Source organism: Oncorhynchus clarkii, chromosome 29 (genome assembly GCF_045791955.1).
Source record: "Oncorhynchus clarkii lewisi isolate Uvic-CL-2024 chromosome 29, UVic_Ocla_1.0, whole genome shotgun sequence".
NCBI classification, from domain to species: domain Eukaryota; kingdom Metazoa; phylum Chordata; class Actinopteri; order Salmoniformes; family Salmonidae; genus Oncorhynchus; species Oncorhynchus clarkii.
In genome coordinates, this window is record NC_092175.1 from 763,563 (window position 1) to 787,423 (window position 23,861).

Sequence of the window (23,861 nt, forward strand, 5' to 3'; positions counted from 1 at the left end):
CCTCTTAAAGCTAGGGGTCAGAATAAATAGCGTGCCCAATTTCAACTTCCTGCTACTCATGCCAGGAATATAAGATATGCATATTATGCATAGATCTGGATAGAAAACACTCTGAAGTTTCTAAAACTGTTTGAATCATGTCTGTGAGTATAACAGAACTTATGTAGCAGGCAAAACCCCGAGGACTAACTGTTCAGATATTAAATTTTTTTCCCATCTCTGTTCACTATATTGTCTTTGCCATTGGATTTCCAGTTCCTACCGCTTCCACACTATGTCGCCAGTCTTTGGAATATGGTTGAGGTTATTCCTCTGTGCATTGAAGAAGTAGGCCAACTCGGAACCGGGGACACTTTTGTGAGTTGCGCAAGACGTGAAAAGCAGAGCTGGTTTCTTTTCGTTCATGTATTGAATACAGATTGCCCCGTCTACAATTTGATTGATTATTAACGTTTAAAAATACCTAACGTTGCATTACAAATGTAGTTTGAAATATTTTGGCAAAGTTTATAGGCAACTTTTGAGATATTTTGTAGTGACGTTATGTTTTTGTAAGCTGTTTTTTTCTGGATCAAACAAGCTTTATAAATGGACATTTTCGATATATATGGACGGAATTAACCGAACAAAAGAACCAATTGTGATGTTTATGGGACATATTGGAGTGCCAACAAAAGAAGCTTGTCAAAGGTAATGCATATTTTATATTTTATTTCAGCGTTTTGTGTAGCGCCTGCTACGCTAGCTCCTTTGTTTACTGCTGGTGCAGATGGGTGCAGGCTGTCAGATAATAGCTTTTATGCTTTCGCCGAAAAGCATTTTTAAAATCTGACATGTTGGCTGGATTCACAACGAGTGTAGCTTTAATTGAGTATCTTACATGTGTGATTTAATGAAAGTTTGAATTTTATGGCATTTTATTTGAATCTGGCGCTCTGCATTTCCCCTGGCAATTGGCCAGTTGAGACGCTAGCGTCTCCCATATCCATAGGAGGTTAAAAGTTGTAATTTCTCCCGCTCTCATTCAAGACCCTATCCAGGGCCCGCTTGATCAAGAAACAAGCCCCCGGGCTTTGTCTATAGACTCTGATACAAAGGTTGCGAAGAAAAAGGTCAAACGCTTCATTAAAGCCAAGCCCACTCAAAATCGGAAAAGTCCATCTGCTTCCACGTTGAACCGAAATGGCACATCACGTCATTGCGAACGACCACTCCACTTTGTGGGGAATATGTCCACTAACCACAAATCTAAACGGCCATACCTGGAAACAGTCCTGGAGGACTGCTTAACTTGTCATGCGCTAATTGATTCGGGTGCGACAATATCGCTCATCTCTCAAACATTGTTTGATGATCTTAAAAGGGCTTTGAAGCCAACTAAACGTTGGTTAAAAGTGGAACGATGCGACACGACACTTCGAGGGGTCACTCAGACTACCCCGCCTCTCACATTGAGAGTCATGCTGAAACTACACTTCAAGAACGTATCGCTCGTTCACCCTGTGTATGTTACCAGCCTCGAAACTGTACCCCTGCTACTTGGAGCAGACTTGATGGATCGGTTACTCCCATTGATGGATTGGAAAACCAACCAGGTATGGTCACAGGCCACCGTGCCTTCTCCACTGACCACACTGTCTTCCCCTAACGCTAGCTGCAACGCAGTCATTCACGAGGGGTATCTGTCGAAAGAACCCCCTGGGAAAAAGACGTTTAGAAACCTCTTGGGGCAGAATCCGATCCAAGGAGATATTACGATATCTCGACACATTCCATCAGCCAACTTGATTGACCATTCTTTTCACGATTTCGAGTCAGCTGTCTCTGTGAATACGCAACTTCCCTCCTCCTTGCAGTCGTGCAATACGGTAGTTGAGATGAACTCCTCTTGCCCTTCGGACACTTCCGCAAGCACTGCAGCCGTCTCAGCAAGAAAAACATTGATGCGCAGAGTATACTCTGATTCCGATGATACACCTTCCGCTTTGTTGGGGACTGTCGTCCCTTACAATGTCACTAATGGCGTCAGTCCAGCAACTGACCCGATGACTCCCACTGGTGAAACACTTTGCGATATCACAGACAGATATCTTCGTCTCAGTTCGCAGGTACTGAAGGGGTTGCCACACGCGGACGTGGTGGTTACTGACATGCCTCGACAGCCACTGAGCGTTTTGAAGCACAAACACCAGGAGAGTTGGTTGAAAGGTTACAGCCATTCTCATAACAACGCGGCCGCTGACAACTCGTACATAGGGTTCGACCTTTTCGTTTGCGCCTCGGACACCAACACCACCCGCTGGTGGGGGGGTCGGGAGACACAAAGGGGGGGGAACAGTAGCCCAGACCCATGATGAGCCTCATCGAGGCCGGTGGGGGGGGTCGAGACTACGGACAACATTGTACGAGGCCGCTAGAGCATAAATCAAATCTAGTTGTAAACTCCCCTATGAGAACAGTGAGGAGCAGACAGGCCCCTAGACGGGGATTATCTTAGAACACATCTAACATAGTACTGAGGTGTACCACACTGGTCGTAAAGGAAGTCCAGTGGACTTGTCCAACTCCAAAACAAATGGCAACAATAATCATTCCTTGCCATGTGTAGGTTCAACTACAATACAACTAGTAAAATACTCCAATCATGTGTTCCGGTAGTATAATATTTCAGAATAAATCGGTAAGATAACTGGTCCCTTTGAGCAGCAGTACCAATACCAGCGACAGTCAGTCAGTCCAGCTACAATCAGTAGGATAACTGGTCCCTTTGAGCACCAGTACCAATACCAGCGACAGTCAGTCTAGCTACAATCAGTAAGAAGGTTAGAGACCTAACCAATCAAATTACCCCTAACAACAGCGACATAGGAGTCACTCAGAGTGCAACACGTGGAAGGGAATCTCCAGTGCACTCTTCCAATGGTTAACACACAGGTCACTAATAAATAGAATCCTCCATTCAGGAGGAAAATGATTAGAATCATTAACCACAATCCAATTAGGATTTATGCTAAGATCACTTAAGGGTCCAAGCAAAATACCAGCCTTAGTAAATAAAGTTGAACATTTACTTCTTGGCCTTTGACTCTACAGCACTCACCAGTTTTCTTCCCAGAAGTCCATAGGTCATCCCTGTAGACTGCCCAAAACTAGTGCCTTACAGCTGTAGACAAATCATATAGTTATCAACTTAGGATAGTGCCTAAGCAACACACCAAGTAGGAAAACCCTAGATATGGCATTAGAGACAATGCCATGATAGTCATTTTGCCAGAACATTGGACGTATATAGAATACAGTCCAATTAGATTATTTTTGTGTGAGAACTATATTTTGTATATCTTTTGTTTATGCTTCCATTCCTTTTCGGTTCAGTTCCTTTGACACTTAGGAAGTGATAGAGCCATAAACAAAGTCCCCATACAACCATCGCTTAGTGCCACAACGCCGCTCATTGGAGAATGAATGTACGGCGATCACCAACCAGGACATCCCCTGGCCCTCCCTTGGGGTACTTTGCAGCTTCCAGGGAACCTACCAAGGTTCATCACTAGAAGGGACCGCAACGGCGATCACCAACCGGACATCAACTGCCATCCTTGTGGTGGACTGCTCCGCTTTCAGAGAAGCCTACCAAGTTCAACCACCAAAGGGGACCTCAACGATGATCTACAAACAGGACATCACGTGTTCATGATATTATGTTGATTTGAAACTTGCATGACATTGGCCTCTTTGGGTATAGCAAGCCCCCCCCCTGCCTCCTTCAACTAGGCTGCTGTGGTCAGAGGTCGTAAATTCCTGAAAAGACCTCATGGACACACAGTTATAGAGAATAGTTTTTCATGGAGACAAAGGAAATCCTTCCACCTCACAGAACTTGAGGTAATAACAAATTACATGTTCCGGAGAAAGTGTAAAAGATCGGTGAAGAATTATAACTTTGTTATCTGAATACTTTCCTTGGTGCCCCGACTTCCTAGTTAATTACAGTTACATGATTATTCATTTTAATCGTGTAATACTAATTACAGGAAAAACTAAGTCTTCAATTTAACTAAACTAAGTCTTCAGCTTGGAAAATTCCAGAAAATGAGTCAATTGGAGGTATACCTGAGGAAGTATTTCAAGGCCTACCTTCAAACTCAGTGCCTCTTTGCTTGACATCATGGGAAAACCAAAAGAAATCAGCCAAGACCTCAGAAAAAAAATTGTAGACCTCTACAAGTCTGGTTCATCCTTGAGAGCAATTTTAAAAACGCCTGAAGGTACCATGTTCATCTGTACAAACAATAGTACGCAAATATAAACACCATGGGACCAGGCAGCCGTCATACCGCTCAGGAAGGAGACGCGTTCTGTCTCCTAGAGATGAACGTACTTTGGTTCCCAAAAAGTGAAAATCAATCCCAGAACAACAGCAAAGGACCTTGTGAAGATGCTGGAGGAAACAGGTACAAAAGTATCTATATCCACAGTAAAACGAGTCTAATATCGACATAAGGCCGCTCAGCAAGGAAAAAGCCACTGCTCCAAAACTGCCATTAAAAAGCCAGACTACGGTTTGCAACTGCATATGGGGACAAAGTTCGTACTTTTTGGAGAAATGTCCTCTGGTCTGATGACACAAAAATAGAACTGTTTGGCCATAATGACCATCGTTATGTTTGGAGGAAAAAGGGGGATGCTTGCAAGCCGAAGAACACCATCCCAACTGTGAAGCACAGGGGTGGCAGCATCATGTTGTGGGGGTACTTTGCTGCAGGAGGTACTGGTGCACTTCACAAAATAGATGGCATCATGAGGGAAGAAAATTATGTGGATATATTGAAGCAACATCTCAAGACATCAGTTTGGTTGCAAATGTGTCTTCCAAATGGACAATGACCACAAGCATACTCCCAAAGTTGTGGCAAAATGGCTTAAGGACAACGAAGTCAAGGTATTGGAGTGGCCATCACAAAGCCCTGACCTCAATCCTATAAAACATTTGTGGGCAGAACTAAAAAAGCGTGTGCGAGCAAGGAGGCCTACAAACCTGACTCAGTTACACCAGTTCTGTCAGGAGGAATGGGCCAAAATTCACTCAACTGATTGTGGGAAGCTTGTGGAAGGCTACCCAAAACATTTGACACAAGTTAAACAATTTAAAGGCAATGCCAACAAATACTAATTGAGTGTATGTAAACTTCTGACCCACTGGGAATGTGATGAAAGAAAAGCTGAAATAAATAATTATCTCTACTATTATTCTGACATTTCACATTCTTAAAATAAAGTGATGATTCTAACTGACCTAAGACAGGGAATTTTTACTAGGATTAAATGTCAGCAATTGTGAAAAACTAAGTTTAAATGTATTTGGCTAAGGTGTATGTAAACTTCAGACTTCAACTGTACACTTTCACCACACCTCCCAACTAGCATTAACCACAAAACAGAGCAATGTATTACATCTAGCCTACTGCACAGTGTACATCAATGTCTGCATTCAGTCAGTCTGGAAGGAATTCTGCTTATTTGAGGTCAATTTCAGCTTGACGTCAGAGATGAGTTTTAGTTCAATATCACCTTAAGTTCTAGATTGAATAGAGCCCTCAGTCATGGTTTCTATCAAACCTAGTTGTATGTTATAATCTTACCTTAGCTTCCCATTCCATTCCTGCCATGGAGATACCCAGGAGAAGGATGATGGTGATGGTGCCGATGATTCGGATGTCATTGATCTCATCTGTCATAATGCAATCCACGCTCTGAGAAATCACAGGAGAATACTAACGTCACTGTCAGACCAAGAGGTAGGAGAAACACTCAAATTCATAGCTGGCTGTCGGTGTTACTGTGATACAGTTGAAAAATAAAATATTTTGCTTTACTTTTATTTTCAACTTCTTTACAACTGAGTTTGAAACTTAACTCGCAAAATGGAATGTAAAATGCAACATACATTTTTTACCAACCCCATCTAAAAAGGCGGAAAAACATCTGACCAAATGTTATTACAAAAAATAAAAACACTACTGAAATGCAAAACAAATTCAGGGGCATGAAATTCTGATGAACAGAGAAAACAATTCATTATCCTCTGACCAATTTCATTCAGCTTACACTTGACGCCAATGGCACACTGCAATCAGCAAAGTGCTGGATGATGCCGTGAGGAAGGATTGGGTGACTTACTCCGAGGAGCTCCACAACCGTCTCGGCGAAGCCCACCACGTACATGGCGACAGCCACAGCGTTGGCAAAGGCAAAGATCAGACCAATGGAGCCGCCAAACTCTGGCCCCAAACTTCTGGATATCAAATAATATGCCCCTCCTGCAAAGAGACAGATGGACGAAGCATTTAATTTAATTAGTCCCAGAAAGGCGAAACACATATTGTTTAATCAAATAACTGTATTATGTAGGCTAGCCTACTGAATTTGCATACATCAGGAAAACTAACTGCAGGACAGCCTAGTACACTCATCTTAACGACACCCTTAAAACAACATATCTGCTCAAACGAGTGGATAGGATGTAGGAGCTCCAAGATGGGAGCCAAATTAATTGACATATTTAGCTGCACAATGAGTTTGTAGTGTGACAGGCTGAGTAGAGATCCTCGTTGATCTCTCTTTATACAACCTCTCTGCTGATAGCTTTGGAGAGCACCTCAAGTGCTCATACAGACACGAGTGGGGGACAAGACAAAGGAAGGACCCAAAACGACTGATCTCTGAGGGCATGAGTGGGTGGACAAATTAATGTGGGGTCATGCTTGAGCACATGGGGGATATTTTGCTGGCTCTATTCGTTCCACCTACATTCAAATCTAGTTTTATTGGTCACATACACATATTTTAGCAGATGTTATTGCGGGTGTAGCGAAATGCTTGTGTTCCTAGCTCCAAAAGTGCAGTAATGTCTAACAATATACAACATTACACACAAATCTAAAAAAAAAGAATAGAGTCAATAAATATATAAATATTAGGACGAGCAATGTCGGAGTGGGATTGACTAAAATACAGTAGAATAGAATATGTATGAAACAGACCATAGCCTTTTTGCATTCCACCGAAGGGTAATGGATTAGCCTACTTCAAAAGAAAATCAATTCAGGAGGAGCGGATGTTGAAATTAGATAGTGTGCGTGTTTTGGTTACTCTGCTGCTCGAGACAAAACAATAGCCACTACATGGAGCCTCTCTTGCCGCCTGTAGCCCGAAAACAATCTGGCTGCGGTAGACTGGAAACCTTATGAAAATGAATCGAATAGGCGGTCTCCAGGAGGAGTACACTACAGAAAACACAAATATCCTTTACTACAATATGATTTCATCACCAGCGCACTTTAAAATGAATCTAATCCTTTGTTTTCCTCTGCCCTCGCCCATGTGGAGAGTGTCCTAATATCCATTTCAGACCTCCCTGCCAGCACTGGTCTCTTTCAGTGACTTGAGGGAGAACTGCTGCAAATTTAGAAACACAATACTGAATTTCCCCTCATGCTGCGACAACTGGGACCAATGTGTGGACAGTGTTTCCCCCCTCCTTCATTCGACTCCAAATAAATCAGGGAACATCTCATCGAAGCCCTCAACTGATAATACATATTCCGTTCCGTGGATGATGGTACTGATAGCCAAGTCCAGCTGGTGAAAATCACACCTGTAATTCCATATCCAAACACAGGAGACTAACCAAATGTCACACGAGCCGGCCACTGCTCTGCGGGACCCAGGTTTGTATGGATTCCAGAGAAAAGTTAAAAGGTTAGCCTATCAGTAGTGTGGGAGACCTCAGCCCCATTCATCCAAGAAAAGGCCAGAACAAAACCACACCAAATAAAAATCAGCATGAAGCGACCTTGTGCAACTCATGAGAAATATATTAAGGTGGAATTATAAATGCAAAACTGAGCCTTGAGCGGACTGTTGGGAGAGCCATCTCTTGAATTATTATAATTTTTTTTACAGTATTAATCTATTGATATGGGAGGCTCATTTCTATGTACCAATATCCAAGTCGAGTGTTCGGAAGTGCCAAGATCAGACAGCGCTGGTAAAAACTGTAAAGGGAAATTCCACGGTAACTGGTTGATGCCGAGACTCAGATTTTTCACTTTAAAATGTGTCAAACAAGACTTAATTTCCACTGAACATTTTACAAAAACAATGATGATCGTCCTTGTCCTCAGTCACCTAATCTAAAGCCTTATTATAAATAACAAGACATTGCAAACGGTTAATGATTTATGAGAAGCATATTTATTAATACTCTATATGTACACAAAAGTATGTGGACACATCTTCAAAATTAGTAGATTTGGCTATTTCAGCCACACAGGTTGTTGATGGGTGTATAAACTCGAGCACACAGCCATGCAATCTCTATGGACAAACATTGGCAGTAGAATTTCCTTACTGAAGAGCTCAGTGACTTTCAACGTGGCACCGTCATAGGATGCCACCTTTCCAACAAGTCAGTTTGTCAAATTTCTGCCCTGCTAGAGCTGCCTCGGTCAACTGTAAGTGCTGTTATTGTGACATGGAAACGCCTAGGAGCAACAATGGCTCAGCCGCAAAGTGGTAGGCCACACAAGCTCACAGAACGGGACTGCCACGTGCTGAAGAGTGTAAAATGTGTCTGTCCTTGGTTGCAAGACTCACTCTCGAGTTCCAAACTGCCTCTGGAAGCAACGTCAGCACAAGATCTGTTCATCGGGAGCTTCATTAAATGGGTTTCCATGGCTGAGGATGCGTTAGCTGGAGTGGTGTAAAGCTTGACGCCATTGGACTCTGGAGCAGTGGAAACATGTTCTCTGGAGTGATGAATCACGCTTCACCATCTGGGTTTGGCGGATGCCAGGAGAACGCTACCTGCCCCAATGCATAGTACCAACTGTAAAGTTTGGTGGAGGAGGAATAATGGTCTAGGGCTGTTTTTCATGGTTCAGGCTAGGCCCCTTAGTTCCAGTGAAGGGAAATATTAACGTTACAGCATACAATGACATTCTAGAAATTATGTAATTCCAGCTTTGTGGCAACAGTTTGGGGAAGACCCTTTCCTGTTTCAGCATGACAATGCCCCTGTGCACAAAGCGAGGTCAATACAGAAATGGTTTGTCGAGATTGGTGTGGAAGAACTTGACTGGCCTGCACAGAGCCCTGACCTCAACCCCATCAAACATCTTTGGGATGAATTGGAACACTGACTGCGAGCCAGGCCTAATCGCCCAACAACTCCATATTAATGCCCATGAATTTGGAATGGTATGAATACAGATATGTTTATGAACTGAACAAGTTTAATTGAATTTCTTGCATTGTGAATGTAATTTGTTCATTGTGTCATGTCTTCTTTCCATTGGCTGATGCATTGTGGGAATTTGTATTTAATCCCTGTGCGTTGTTGTTGTTTGGACAAGACAGACAGGTAACAGGTTGGCATGATGCCGGGTTTACAGGCATGATTGGAACCTGGGTTTTCTTTTGAGGGACAGTGAGGACTGCAGACTAATTCTACAAGATGGAGGTCGACAACGTGACAGGGGAGTCGCAGGATGCGGCTAATTACTTATGGTTCTGTCTGAACGCCGAGGGCGACCAGATTTGGGCGACTGCTGAGCTGGTGGGGTGCATCATCGAGGACTCCCACCGCCGTGGCAGCGCTAAGTATGTGCCTACCCAGACAGGAATCTGTTAGCGAGGCTAGGCCAGGTAGAGCAGATCTTAGTGGAGGTGCTGGAGGTCGACCTACCGATAGGGGGGGCTGTGATGGTGATGGTTCCACTGTCCAAGCTGTTGTCTCCTGTGCTGCTGTCCACTCCTGGAGGAGAGGATGAGCATTCCCTGTCTGTTGGTGAGGTCCCTGATCTACCTGTCCCTGAGCTACCTGTCCCTGCTCTACCTGTCCGTGATCTACCTGTCCCTGATCTACCTGTCCCTGATCTACTGCTAGCTGATATACCTGTCCCTGATCTACTGCTCCCTGAGCTACCTGTCCCTGATCTACTGCTCCCTGATCTACCTGTCCCTGATCTACTGCTCCCTGATCTACCTGTCCCTGATCTACTGCTCCCTGATCTACCTGTCCCTGATCTACCTGTCCCTGATCTACTGCTCCCTGATACACCTGTCCCTGATCTACCTGTCCCTGATCTACTGCTCCCTGATCTACCTGTCCCTGATCTACTGCTCCCTGATCTACCTGTCCCTGATCTACTGCTCCCTGATCTACCTGTCCCTGATCTACTTGTCCCTGAACTACTGCTCCCTGCTCTACCTGTCCCTGCTCTACCTGTCCCTGATCTACTGCTCCCTGATCTACTGCTCCCTGATCTACCTGTCCCTGCTCTACCTGTCCCTGCTCTACCTGTCCCTGATCTACTTCTCCCTGATCTACCTGTCCCTGATCTACCTGTCCCTGATCTACCTGTCCCTGAGCTACCTGTCCCTGCTCTACCTGTCCTTGCTCTACGGCTCCCTGATCTACCTGTCCCTGATCTACCTGTCCCTGATCTACTGCTCCCTGCTCTACCTGTCCCTGATCTACTGCTCCCTGATCTACCTGTCCCTGATCTACCTATCCCTGATCTACCTGTCCCTGCTCTACCTGTCCCTGAGCTACCTGTCCCTGCTCTACCTGTCCTTGCTCTACGGCTCCCTGATCTACCTGTCCCTGATCTACCTGTCCCTGATCTACCAGTCCCTGCTCTACCCGTCCCTGCTCTACTGCTCCCTGATCTACCTGTCCCTGATCTACCTGTCCCTGATCTACTGCTCCCTGATCTACTGCTCCCTGATCTACTGCTCCCTGATCTACTGCTCCCTGATCTACCTGTCCCTGATCTACCTGTCCCTGATCTACCTGTCCCTGATCTACTGCTCCCTGATCTACCTGTCCCTGATCTACTGCTCCCTGATCTACTGCTCCCTGATCTACCTGTCCCTGATCTACCTGTCCCTGATCTACCTGTCCCTGATCTACCTGTCCCTGATCTACTGCTCCCTGCGGTCAGTGAGTCTGAGCTGCAGCGGTGTGATGTTTCTAACTTGTCAATGGAAGGGGCTGTTTCTGAGTCGGTGATGGTTCCGGTGTTTCGGGCCACATTTAGGAAAGGAGTGTGCCGACCTTACTGTTACTGCACCAGAAGCACATTTATCAACATGTGTGCTGGTATAAAATATGTTTATGAACTGAACATTTCCTGCATTGTGAACGTTCTTAATTGATCATCATGTCAATTCTTCCTCCCATTGGCTAGTGCATTGTGGGAATGTATTATTTAAACCCTGTCATTATTGTTGTTGTTTGGACAAGACGAGACAGACAGATTGGCATGATGCCGGGTTTACAGGCATGATTGGAACCTGGGTTTTCTTTTGAGTTTATTAGGCCTACCTTTTTGTTCATTGTCCTGTTTGTTTTTGTAAATACTTGTACAGTCGCCAGCTTAGTATCTTCACGTTTGCTAATAAAAAGCCTTATTACTCCGGGCAAGAAAAAACACATCTTACTCGTATACCCCCTCACTGTTCTAATCCAACAGCATGGTCAACCTCACAAACACATTTACTTGAAGAACATCGCAGATGCCAAGTTTGGTAACAGAATGATGGTTTATGTTGTTGGTGCCACCATGGAAGATGGCAGGAGCTGGTGCATCCAGAGCATTTTAAATATGTCGGTGAGTCTCTGTTCTGTGGCGCACGAGGTGATGAAGTTACACTTTTATGCAATTCAATACTAAATATTTGCCATCAGATATCTTAATGGCTTTCTGCCAGAAGTCAAAGTTCTCGATGAGTTGTCTGTGCAGCTTCCATTTTTTTCCCCTGTGGTTCCTACTAGCATTTTTTTTCTCCTTCTCCCCTCTGCTCCATGTACAAATGCTGCTATTCCTTCAGAAAAGCATGCATCACAACTTTTCATTTGCACAATCTCTCTTTTTCACTCTCAGACAGTCCTAGCTAAATTCTGGCTTGGGAAATTGATCTTTGCTAAGAAGACATGTTTCTTTATGACCATTTTAATTGAAAACAGTCCCAGTAAGGTACTTAATTGTTACCCAGAAATGATTTGATATTGAGATAAAAATGGCTGCATTGGACCTTTAAAGAAGCAAAGGTTCATACCTCCTCGTACAAAGCCGTTAGTCGCAATCGCTGAGGTCGAAAGGCCAGTGATGGTGGTCACAACTGTTGCCATGAGAACGATCACACAGGAGAGAACTGAAAGGAAATGGAGGACAAGATTAACTAGTGACAAAGCAAAATCAGCATTAACATTTTGACAAACTCCTAGGAGGAGAATAACTGCAATAATGAGCATCAATAAGCAGACCATTTGCTTGTTCAGCCTCTCACTCATATTCACACATGGGTTAGTGTTAGAAGGCCTGTGAATCGTAGCGGCGCCACTACAAAAACAAGCTAGTGTGTAACAGTTGCCTGCATGTGTTGCCGTGTGGCAACATTTAGCATCTGGATGGTAAATGGTCAAAAGGTGATGGGAGAAAGAGGGGTGGTTTGGTGGGATGGCTGGGGGTTCGGGTTGACGTTGTGTGTGAATTAAAACAGTAATTCACATGAACTCCCAAGATCTACTCCATGGTGTAGTCTTACCAATTCCCGCCTGGCCCACGATCCATGACATGCGGATGAAGAGCATCACGCCCCAAATGTTCAACATGCAGCGCACCTGCACAGAGGAAGGGGTGGCAGTTAGGATGCATGTGAGGTAACCGGAACACTCCACTCAACAAAGCACTTTCCAACGACCTGGCCTTGGAACATTGCTGGTGGGAATCAAGGCCAAGACTTTCTTGATGCAGGATCACAGTTTGACCTGAATGAATGTTAATGTTAAAATTGCAAACCTAGTTAAAGTAGAAGTTTCGCCCTGTTATCGACTTGTCTTAAAAATTGCGACAAGCACCAAGATTGCAACTTAATGTTAGAAGAAATGTTTAAAAAGTGATTTAAGTCCTGATTGAAGCCCTTCTCTTTAAAAGATAACATTTGAAAACCTGGCCAAGGCTGATGGAATGAAAAATGAAAAAATCAACTTTTAATGACTAGCCTCATTTAAAATCAAATCACTGTCAACCTCAAAGAGCATTCATCAGTATCTACCACAGTGTTATCAATTTCAGTGCAAATATCTTGTAATTGAGTAGTATAATAAACTCATTGATTAGCATCATACCCACCAGGAAACTTTTCTCTAGTCAGAATTTGGAATACAGAACAAAAGTAGGTGTGGCACAATTACCGTGTACCCGAAAGTTATGGATGAAGATCGTCGTGAAAGTAAAATAAGTCATAACCGCATTTTTGTATTATTTTGGAATGAACTGAAGACAGGACAGCCAGGCATTCGTACGGTTGAGTTCGTTTCTTCAGTAACATGGACTCCTAACAACATGATGAAACTTTGTTGCTCCTTGCTGAAACAATGAAGGTGTTGTAGCGAACAAGTCTTGGGTTTCTCGGCAACGCCCCCTCTCCCTGTAGCAGCAGCAGCAGCACACATAGAAAGAGAATGTGCTTGGAACATCTAACCCTGGCAATTTGACACGTAAACTCATGGGTACACTCGCAGTGGCCACCTGGTATTGTGATGCAATCATTTCCATGGTAATGTAAAATATTAATTCAAATGATGTCACATCAGATTCCGCCTGCACTGATCGGTCTTGTATCTCGCAAAGGACAATGGGATTGAGCTAACGTAGTCCGGCTACAATGGACTGCCACAACATCCAAAACTATTACCTAGGTGACATCAAAGATCTAAGATAAAAAATGGGGGGTTGCCCCATTTTCATCTTGCTAAGGAATATTGTGCTTCAAATGAACAGTATTTCTGAAGTTTGACTATGGGCACGAAAGCTAGCATTTATTTCTTTATTTTTCTTAAATTTTTTATAACCTTTATTTAACTAGACAAGTCAGTTAAGAACAAATTCTTACTTACAATGACGGCCTAGTGGGTTAACTGCCTTGTTCAGGGGCAGAACAACAGATTGAATCCCCAAGCTGACAAGGTAACAATCTAGCAACCTTCCGGTTACTGGCCCAACGCTCTAACCACTAGGCTACCTGCCGCCCCAACTTGTCAGCAACAGTGGAGCCAGTCACTGAAATGTTATTTGATTATCTGCATGTCTACAACTTCAGGGTCATTTAAACAGGCTTGAAAGCTTTTTATGTCAGTGAAGGAAGCGCTAGTTACAAGGAAGCGCTAGTTACAAGAGTTAGCTACACAGTGGATCAAGTCACTGCACTGACGACCAACGTCCTTGCACAGAATGTGTTTTTATTTTCTCACAATTACAAACTATTAACTGTCACAGCGTTTGTAATAATTTCTCTAGCTAGTTATTCTGCCTATTTCATGGAGAGTCAAATGAGCGCGCAGAGCTATAAAACAAATTAGGATTCATTCAAGGATTTTTCTATTTTCTACATTGTAGAATAATAGTGAAGACATCAAACCAATGAAATAACACCTATGGAATCATGTGGTAACCAAAAAAAAGTGTTAAACAAATATATTTGAGATTCTTCAAAGTAGCCACCCTTTGCCTTGATGACAGCTTTGCACACTCTTGGCATTCTCTTAACCAGGAATGCTTTTCCAACAGTCTTGAAGGAGTTCCCACATATGCTGAGCACTTGTTGGCTGCTTTTCCTTCACTCTGCGGTCAAACTCATCCCAAACCATCTCAATTGGGTTGAAGTCCATCACTCTCATTTTTGATCAAATAGCCCTTACACAGTGTTACGTCATTGTCCTGTTGAAAAACATATGATAGTCCCACTAAGTGCAAACCAGATGGGATGGCGTATCGCTGCAGAATGCTGTGGTAGCCATGCTGGTTAAGTGTGCCTTGAATTCTAAATACATCACCATCAAAGCACCATCACACCTCCTCCTCCATGCTTCATGGTGGGAAGCACACATGCAGAGATCAACCGGTCACCTACTCTGCGTCTCAAAGACACGGCGTTTGGAACCAATAATCAAAAATTTGGACTCATCAGACCAAAGGACAGATTTCCACCGGTCTAATGTCCATTGCTCGTGTTTCTTCCTTGCAGCAATTTTACCATGAAGGCCAGATTCACGCAGTCTCCTCTGAACAGTTGATGTTGAGATGTGTCTGTTACTTGAACTCAGTGAAGCATTTATTTGGGCTTCAATTTCTGAGGCTGGCAATTCTACCTCTGCAGCAGAAGTAACTCTGGGACTTCCTTTCCTGTGGCGGTCCTCATGAGAGCCAGTTTCAACATAGCGCTTGATGGTTTTTGCGACTGCACTTGAAGAAACTTTCAAAGTTCTTGAAATTTTCCAGATTGACTGACCTTCCTGTCTTAAAGTAATGTTGTTGACTGTTGTTTCTCTTTGCTTATTTGAGCTGTTCATGACATAATATGGACTTGGTCTTTTACCAAATAGGGCTATCTTCCAGCAGCATACCACCCTGCATCCTACTGCTGGCTTGCTTCTGAAGCTAAGCAGGGTTGGTCCTGGTCGGTCCCTGGATGGGAGACCAGATGCTGCTGGAAGTGGTGTTGAAGGGCCAGTAGGAGGCACCCTTTCCTCTGGTCTAAAAAAGAAAATATCCCAATGCTCCAGGGCAGTGAGTTAGGACATTGCCCTGTATAGGGTGCCAACTTTCAGATGGGATGTTAAACGGGTGTCCTGACTGTCTGTGCTCACTAAAGATCCCATGGCACTTATCATAAGAGTAGGGGTGTTAACCCCTGGTGCCCTGGCTAAATTCCAAATATGGCTACCTAATCATCCCTAGCTTACAATTGGCTCCTCTCCCCAGGTTGTTGCTGTAAATGAGAATGTGTTCTCAGTGAAATAAGGGTTAAAATAATAAAAATTCTATATACCATATTTATTTACCAATATTTAATTTTTAACAAGGCACACCTGTTAATTGACACGCATTCCAGGTGACTACCTCATGAAGCTGGTTGACAGAATGCCAAGTGTGCAAAGCTGTCATCAAGGCAAAGGGTGACGACTTTGAAGAATCTCAAATATAAAATATATTTTGACTTGTTTAACGCTTTTTTGGTTACTACGTGATTCTATATGTATTATTTCATAGTGTTGAGGTCTTCACTATTATTCTACAATGTAGAAAATTGTAAAAAAAAATAATTAAAACCCTTCAATGAGTAGCTGTGTAAAAACTTTTGACTGGTACTGTATGTTTGAATTTTTTGAATGGTGGATTTTTTTATGCCACCTTTATTTAACTAGGCAAGTCAGTTAAAAACAAATTCTTATTTACAATGACGGCCTACTCTGGACAAACCCTAACCCGGATGATGCCGGGCCAATGGGTCCCTATGGGACTCCCAATCATGGCCGGTTGTGATACAGCCTGGAATCGAGCCAGGGTCTGTAGTGACACCTCTAGCACTGAGATGCAGTGCCTTGGACCGCTGTGCTTGTCTAAAATGTAAAGTACTTTTAACAACATTCATGACAGCTAGTAGAAACAGTTTACTTCAAGCCATTTCCTCTTTGTTTGAAGTTTTCCATTCTGACAGATGTGCAGCACAGTTAGTTCTTTCTCATGATAATCTCTGTTTCTTGTCACCCAGCTTGTATTTTGACATGTAAAAGCCTTCCTTCCTCTCACCCATCTGACCGTTTTAAAAAGCAGCAGGAACTTGTACCACATTTATTTAGGGCTGTGACAGTCATGGAATTTGGGATGACTGTTATTGGCCGGCCAAATGACCGTGGTCACTGTAATAGCCGTTAGAATAGCATGTGTTGCCATAGAAATACAAATAATAGAACGGGTGTCCCCGTTCAAGCCAATGATGACATAATAGGTGGATTGACAGGCATTGCGAGTGTAGTAAAAAAGCAAAGCAGGTAGTAAAAGCAGGAAGCGTACCCATCAATATTTGCTGCATTGTCTCAGGTCAGATGGTGACGCAACCGATTTGTCTTGTAGGACGTAGAACTCGTATTCAAATTTGAATATTGAGCATCCACTGACTTGCCTAGTTAAATAAAGGTGAAATAAATATAAATTTAATGTGTGACAAATTCCTACAACCCTGGCAGATTCTTACACTAGACTCTCAGAAACATTTTATGGCCTGGACAGACCACGAAGGATTAATCACCAAAGGATTTCTTGCTAGTTGCACAGAATCTTGAGTAGAATGTGATCGACTCACATCTCAATTATTGAGGTTCCTCTTTGACTGCTATAGGACTGCTATAAGACTAAAATACAATTAGATAGCCAAGGGAATCTTAAGTTGAATGATACGTTAACTTAATACTAAAAGAGGCCTAGTCTGATTGTGGGGTCATGAAAGAATTTATCTGTACTTTGAATGAGAGGGCAGAAAAATATACTATGGTCAAAATCCTGACTTGAAATTCATGTACACCAAGTCGGGATTTCCGTTCACGCCATTGAATGTTGTGTTCAAGAATAACTGGAGGACAATGCACTCCCTAAAATGTCATATCCACAAAGAGAAGTGCTTATGATGCAGTAGCAATGGAGACGCAGGGGTCAAAGAGAAACGGCAGAAAGTAAAGACACGTAAAAATGGAGGGGGAGATGCAGATGGAAATACAGGGATATTGATGGGGAAACGTCACATTGTGTCACATAACAAAAAGGCAAGCAGGAGGACTCTCAGGAGATGCAAAAAGGTAAAACAGTCTGTCGGTTGACCACTTACCAGCACCCCTTTGATCCACCCGAACTTGACCGCTCCCTTAGGCTCGGCCGCCTCCTTGGCTGCGGCCTCCTCGGCCGGTGACAGCTCATCCCCGTTGGCGAAGCCATCCTCAAATGGCTCCTGTAAACAAAATGAGACCGACCGCTATGGTCAGCATGCACAATGGAGAAAGACATCTGACTAACAATATCTCTGAATTCAACTGTGGTTCACCCATGTTTATTCATTTCTAGAAACAATCTACTACATTTGTATTTTACAGAACATTTATTCTCTCACACAGACACTGATTAATCTGTCCTCGTATCGGCTGGAGAAGGTCAAACACAGGAAGCATCCCTCCTGTGCAGAGACAATGCAGTGACGTGGGTGGCTGTCCCACCAAGTCAGTCTCTCAGGGCCCACCAATACAAGTTGTTCCATCTATGTGTCCTAGGACGCTCCCAGCCTGCAGCCCCTCCCCCCCCGACGACTCACTCCCTGTCACGAACTCTAACCTCCTGCGCCTCAACCTGTTGTTTCCAAAGTCCTCTTTCCTTTTTATTCATAAGTGCTTCTGTCAACGCCTGCTACCAACTAGCCAGCGAGCTAGAAAAGTTGCAATGGAGCCCTGGAATAGCTAACGAACGTTTCCAGCACTGTAGAAGCTGTGTCTATTACGTTCGTCCTGGCCAATAGATAATCCGGTGTTCCAATTAGGCAATTGTTTGCCTGCGTATGATTACAGGATTGAAGTGGCTATCCTTAGCTAGAAATGTCAATTGGGCTGTCAAAAGTATTGGGCTGTTCAATGGTGAAAAATGTCTCAGTCCCTGGAGCAAAATCGTTGTACTCTCCAGGAAAACGAGAACAGGACATCAATAAGCTGCTCCCAGACATTATAAACCTGCATCAGGACATCAATAATCTGCTCCCAGACATTATAAACCTGCATCAGGACATCAATAAGCTGCTCCCAGACATTATAAACCTGCATCAGGACATCAATAAGCTGCTCCCAGACATTATAAACCAGCATCAGGACATCAATAAGCTGCTCCCAGACATTATAAACCAGCATCAGGACATCAATAAGCTGCTCCCAGACATTATAAACCAGCATCAGGACATCAATAAGCTGCTCCCAGACATTATAAACCTGCATCAGGACATCAATAATCTGCTCCCAGACATTATAAACCTGCATCAGGACATCAATAAGCTGCTCCCAGACATTATAAACCAGCATCAGGACATCAATAAGCTGCTCCCAGACATTATAAACCTGCATCAGGACATCAATAATCTGCTCCCAGACATTATAAACCTGCATCAGGACATCAATAAGCTGCTCCCAGACATTATAAACCTGCATCAGGACATCAATAAGCTGCTCCCAGACATTATAAACCTGCATCAGGACATCAATAAGCTGCTCCCAGACATTATAAACCTGCATCAGGACATCAATAAGCTGCTCCCAGACATTATAAACCTGCATCAGGACATCAATAAGCTGCTCCCAGACATTATAAACCTGCATCAGGACATCAATAAGCTGCTCCCAGACATTATAAACCTGCATCAGGACATCAATAAGCTGCTCCCAGACATTATAAACCTGCATCAGGACATCAATAAGCTGCTCCCTAACATTATAAACCTGCATCAGGACATCAATAAGCTGCTCCCAAACATTTTAAACCAGCATCAGGAAATTGAGTCTATCATAGTTCACGTGGGATTCAATGGCATTATGAAGGGCAGCTCAGAACAGCTGAAGATGGATTTTAAATAACCGATTGAGTCTCTCCTTGACACCAACAAACACCCTATAATATCTGGCCCTGTGCCCTCCCTAAATCGTGGCATTAAATGTTTCAGCCAACTTTTATCCCTCTATAACTGTCTATGAGACTATTGCAGCTCTGTGGGTGCAACATTTACTGACAATTTTGAAACCTTCTGGAAACAAAGATCGTTTTATAAGGAAGATGGGATCAGCCTGTGTTGAGACAATGACTTATCAATGACTCAAGCCCAGCTCATTTAATCGATACCATTGTGTTGCTCAGTTGTCATAATACTTCTGCAAATGTACCGACACAAATGTAAGTAACCTAATTTATGTCCCTCTAACTGCCCTGAATGCCTCCGCTGATCCTACAGCTATTGTATGCAGTAATCATGTGCCTACAAACCAGATTTACTGTTAGCACTGAGGCGGTGTAACCTAGTAGGAAGTCCAGTGTGCGCATCTCACCCTGTACTAACATAAATAACATGAGCATGTCTACTTCTGCTAAGCTTCCCAGTAAAGCAATGAAAACAATCAAGCATCCCAGAAAAGTGCTCAAAATAGCCCACGTTAATCTGTAACTTACGAAACAAGGTTCTCTCATTTATATTGAGAACCACATTCCTGTAAAGCTTAGAGAGGATCTCATGTTAAATACTGTTGAAGTAATATGGCTACAGGTTCATCTGCCTCACTTAAAGCCCATTCTGGTGGGAAGCTGCTATAGACAACTAAGTGCTAACAGTCAGTATCTTGATAATGTGTGAAATGCTTGATACGATATATGATATAAACAGAGGTATATTTCTGGGTGATTTAAAATATTGACTGGCTTTCATCAAGCTGCCCACTCAAGAAAACGCTTCAAACTGTAAGCAGGGCCTACAACCTGGTTCAGCTTATCAGTCAACCTACCAGGGTAGTTACAAACAGCACAGGAATGAAGTCATCAACATGTATTCATCACATCTTTACTAATACTGCAGAAATGTGCTTTAAAGCAGTATCCAGATCCAATAGAATGTAGTGTAATGAGGAGCAACCAGACACTGCTGGTCTGTGGTGTGTAATGAGGAGCAACCAGATGCTGCACTTGACACATTTATGAAACTACTTGTTCCAGTTACTAACACCCATGCACACATTAAGAAGAAAAAACTGTTACATCCCCATGGATTGATGAGGAACTGAACAAAGTTATTGTTGAGAGGGATGAGGCAAAAATAATGGCAAATAAGTCTGGCTGTAGAACCGATTGGCAAACGGACTGCAAATTGAGAAATCATGTGATTAAACTGAATAAAAGAAGAATAAACTACACTATGAAACAAAGATAAGCTACAAAGAATGATAGAAAAAAGATTTGGCGCACCTTAAATTACATTTTGGGCAAAAAGGCAAACTCAACTCCATCATTCATTGAATCAGATGGCTCATTCATCACAAAACCCACTGATATTGCCAATTACTTTAATGATTTTTTCATTGGCAAGATTAGCAAACTTAGGCATGACATGCCAACAACAAACGCTGACACTACACATCAAAGTATAACTGATGATATTATAAAAAGACAAGCATTGTAATTTTGAATTCCGTAAAGTGAGTGTGGAAGAAGTGAAACAAATTAAATAGTTGTCTATCAACAACGACAAGCCACCGGGGTCTGACAGCTTGGATGGAAAATTACTGAGGATAATAGCAGATGATATTGCCACTCCTAATTGCCTTATCTTCAATCTAAGCCTTCCAGAAAGTGCCCTCAGGCCTGGAGTAAAGCTAAAGTAATTCCACTACCTACCAATCACCCTTTTACCAACCCTTGGTAAACTTTTGGGAACAATTGTGTTTGACTAGATACAATGCTAAACCCAGCAACAACAAAAAAAGAAACATCGTCTCACTGTCAACTGCGTTTACTTTCAGCAAACTTAAAGTGTAAATATTTGTATGAACATAAGATTCAACAACTGAGACATAAACTGAGCAAGTTCTACAGACATGTGGCTAACAAAAATGGAATAATGTGTCCCTGAACAAAGGGGGGATCAAAATCAAAAGTAACAGTCAGTATCTGGTGTGGCCACCAGCTGCATCAAGTACTGCAGTGCATCTCCTCCTCATGGCCTACACCAGATTTGCCAGTTCTTGCTGTGAGATGTTACTCCACTCTTCCACCAAGGCACCTGCAAGTTCCCGGACATTACTGGGGAGGGATGGCCCTAGCCCTCACCCTCCGATCAAACAGGTCCCAGACATTCTCAATGGGATTGAGATCCGGGCTCTTCGCTGGCCATGGCAGAACACTGACATTCCTGTCTTGCATGAAATCACGCACAGAACGCGCAGTATTGGCTGGTGGCATTGTCATGCTGGAGGGTCATGTCAGGATGAGCCTGCAGGAAGGGTACCACATGAGGGAGGATGATGTCTTCCCTGTAACGCACTGCGTTGAGATTGCCTGCAATGACAACAAGCTCAGTCCGATGATGCTGTGACACACCGCCCCAGACCATGACGGGCCCTCCACCTGCAAATCAATCCCACTCCAGAGTACAGGCCTCGGTGTAATGCTCATTCCTTCGATGATAAACGTGAATCTGACCATCACCCCTGGTGAGACAAGACCGCAACTCGTCAGTGAAGAGGACTTTTTGCCAGTCCTGTCTGGTCCAGCGACGGTGGGTTTGTGCCCATAGGTGACGTTGTTGCCGGGGATGTCGGCTTTACAACAGGCCTACAAGCCCTCTGTCCAGCCTCTCTCAGCCTATTGCGGACAGTCTGAGCACTGATGGAGGGATTGTGCGTTCCTGGTGTAACTCGGGCAGTTGTTGCCATCCTGTACCTGTCCTGCAGGTGTGATGTTTGGCTGTACCGATCCTGTGCAGGGGTTGTTACATGTAGCCTGCCACTGCGAGGACGATCAGCTGTCCATCCTGTCTCCCTGTAGCGCTGTCTTGGGTGTCTCACAGTACGGACACTGCAATTTATTGCCCTGACCACATCTGCAGTCCTCATGTCTCCTTGCAGCATGCCTAAGGCACGTTCACGTAAATGAGCAGGGACCCTGGGCATCTTTCTTTTGGTATTTTTCAGAGTCAGTAGAAAGGCCTCTTTAGTGTCCTAAGTTTTCATAACTGTGACCTTAATTGCCTACCGCCTATAAGCTGTTAGTGTCTTAACGACCGTTCCACAGGTGCATGTTCATTAATTGTTTATGGTTCATTGAACAAGCATGGGAAACTTTGCAATGAAGATATGGAAGTTATTTGGATTTTCACTAATTATCTTTTAAAGACAGGGTCCTGAAAAAGGGACATTTCTTTTTTTGCGGAGTTTAATTTACTGTAAACAAATTGACAGACTTTCAGCACGCTTATAGGGAAGGACATTAATCAAGCATTGCACTCCTAAATATTTCATAAACTAAAATAATTGTATTGGGAACAAATCATTCACTAAACCCTAAACCTCAACTAAATCTTGTAATAAATAATGTGGAAAATGAGGTGACTGCTTGGAGTAACACTGGATTGTAAACTGTCATGGTCAAAACATATTGATACAACAGTAGCTAAGATGGGGAGAAGTCTGTCCATAATAAAGCACTGTTCTGCCTTTTTAACACTATCAACAAGGCAAGTCCTACAGGCTCTAGATTTGTCACACCTGGATTACTGTTCAGTTGCCACAAAGGGAACTCAGAAAATTACAATTGTCTCAGAACATGGCAGCACGGTTGGCCCTTAAATGTACATGAATAACATGAATAATATGCATGTCAATGCATGGCTCAAAGTGGAAGAGACTTCATCACTACTTGTTTTTGTAAGAATTGTTGACATGCTGAATGCACCAAGGTGTCTGTTTAAACTATTAGAACACAGCTCGGACATCCATGCATACCCACAAGACATACCAGGCACACAGTACTACATAGAGCCATGGCTACATAGAAATCTAGTCCACATCAGGTAACTGATGCAAGCAGAAGAATCAGATTTTAAATACAGATAGAAATACAAAACTCATTTTATTGGCCACATACACATGGTTAGCAGATGTTATTGCGAGTGTAGTGAAATGCTTGTGCTTCTAGTTCTGACAGCGCAGCAATATCAAACAATTCCGCAACAAATTCCGAATACACACAAATCTAAGTAAAGGAATGGAATAAGAATATATAAATATATAGATGAGCAATGTCAGAGCGGCACAGGCTAAGATGCAATAGATAGAATACAATAAATACATATGAGATGAGTAATGCAAGATATGTAAACATTATTAAAGTGACTGTTCCATTTATTAAAGTGGCGATTGATTTGAAGTCTGTATGTAGGCAGCAGCA

The 23,861-nt window shown here is 43.2% G+C and overlaps 1 protein-coding gene across 2 annotated transcripts in view; it reads right to left on the reverse strand.

Moving 5' to 3' along the window:
* The window catches only part of LOC139387769 (solute carrier family 12 member 2-like), a 133,877-nt gene that overhangs the window by 54,847 nt on the left and 55,169 nt on the right, over nt 1–23,861 (reverse strand). For both annotated transcript variants that reach the window (XM_071134007.1, XM_071134006.1), the window contains exons 2-6: nt 17,734–17,853; nt 12,616–12,691; nt 12,127–12,222; nt 6,181–6,320; nt 5,643–5,753 (exon numbers count right to left, since the gene is read on the reverse strand). In XM_071134007.1, the coding sequence (XP_070990108.1) occupies nt 5,643–5,753; nt 6,181–6,320; nt 12,127–12,222; nt 12,616–12,691; nt 17,734–17,853 (543 nt within the window). The remainder of the gene's footprint in view (nt 1–5,642; nt 5,754–6,180; nt 6,321–12,126; nt 12,223–12,615; nt 12,692–17,733; nt 17,854–23,861) is intronic.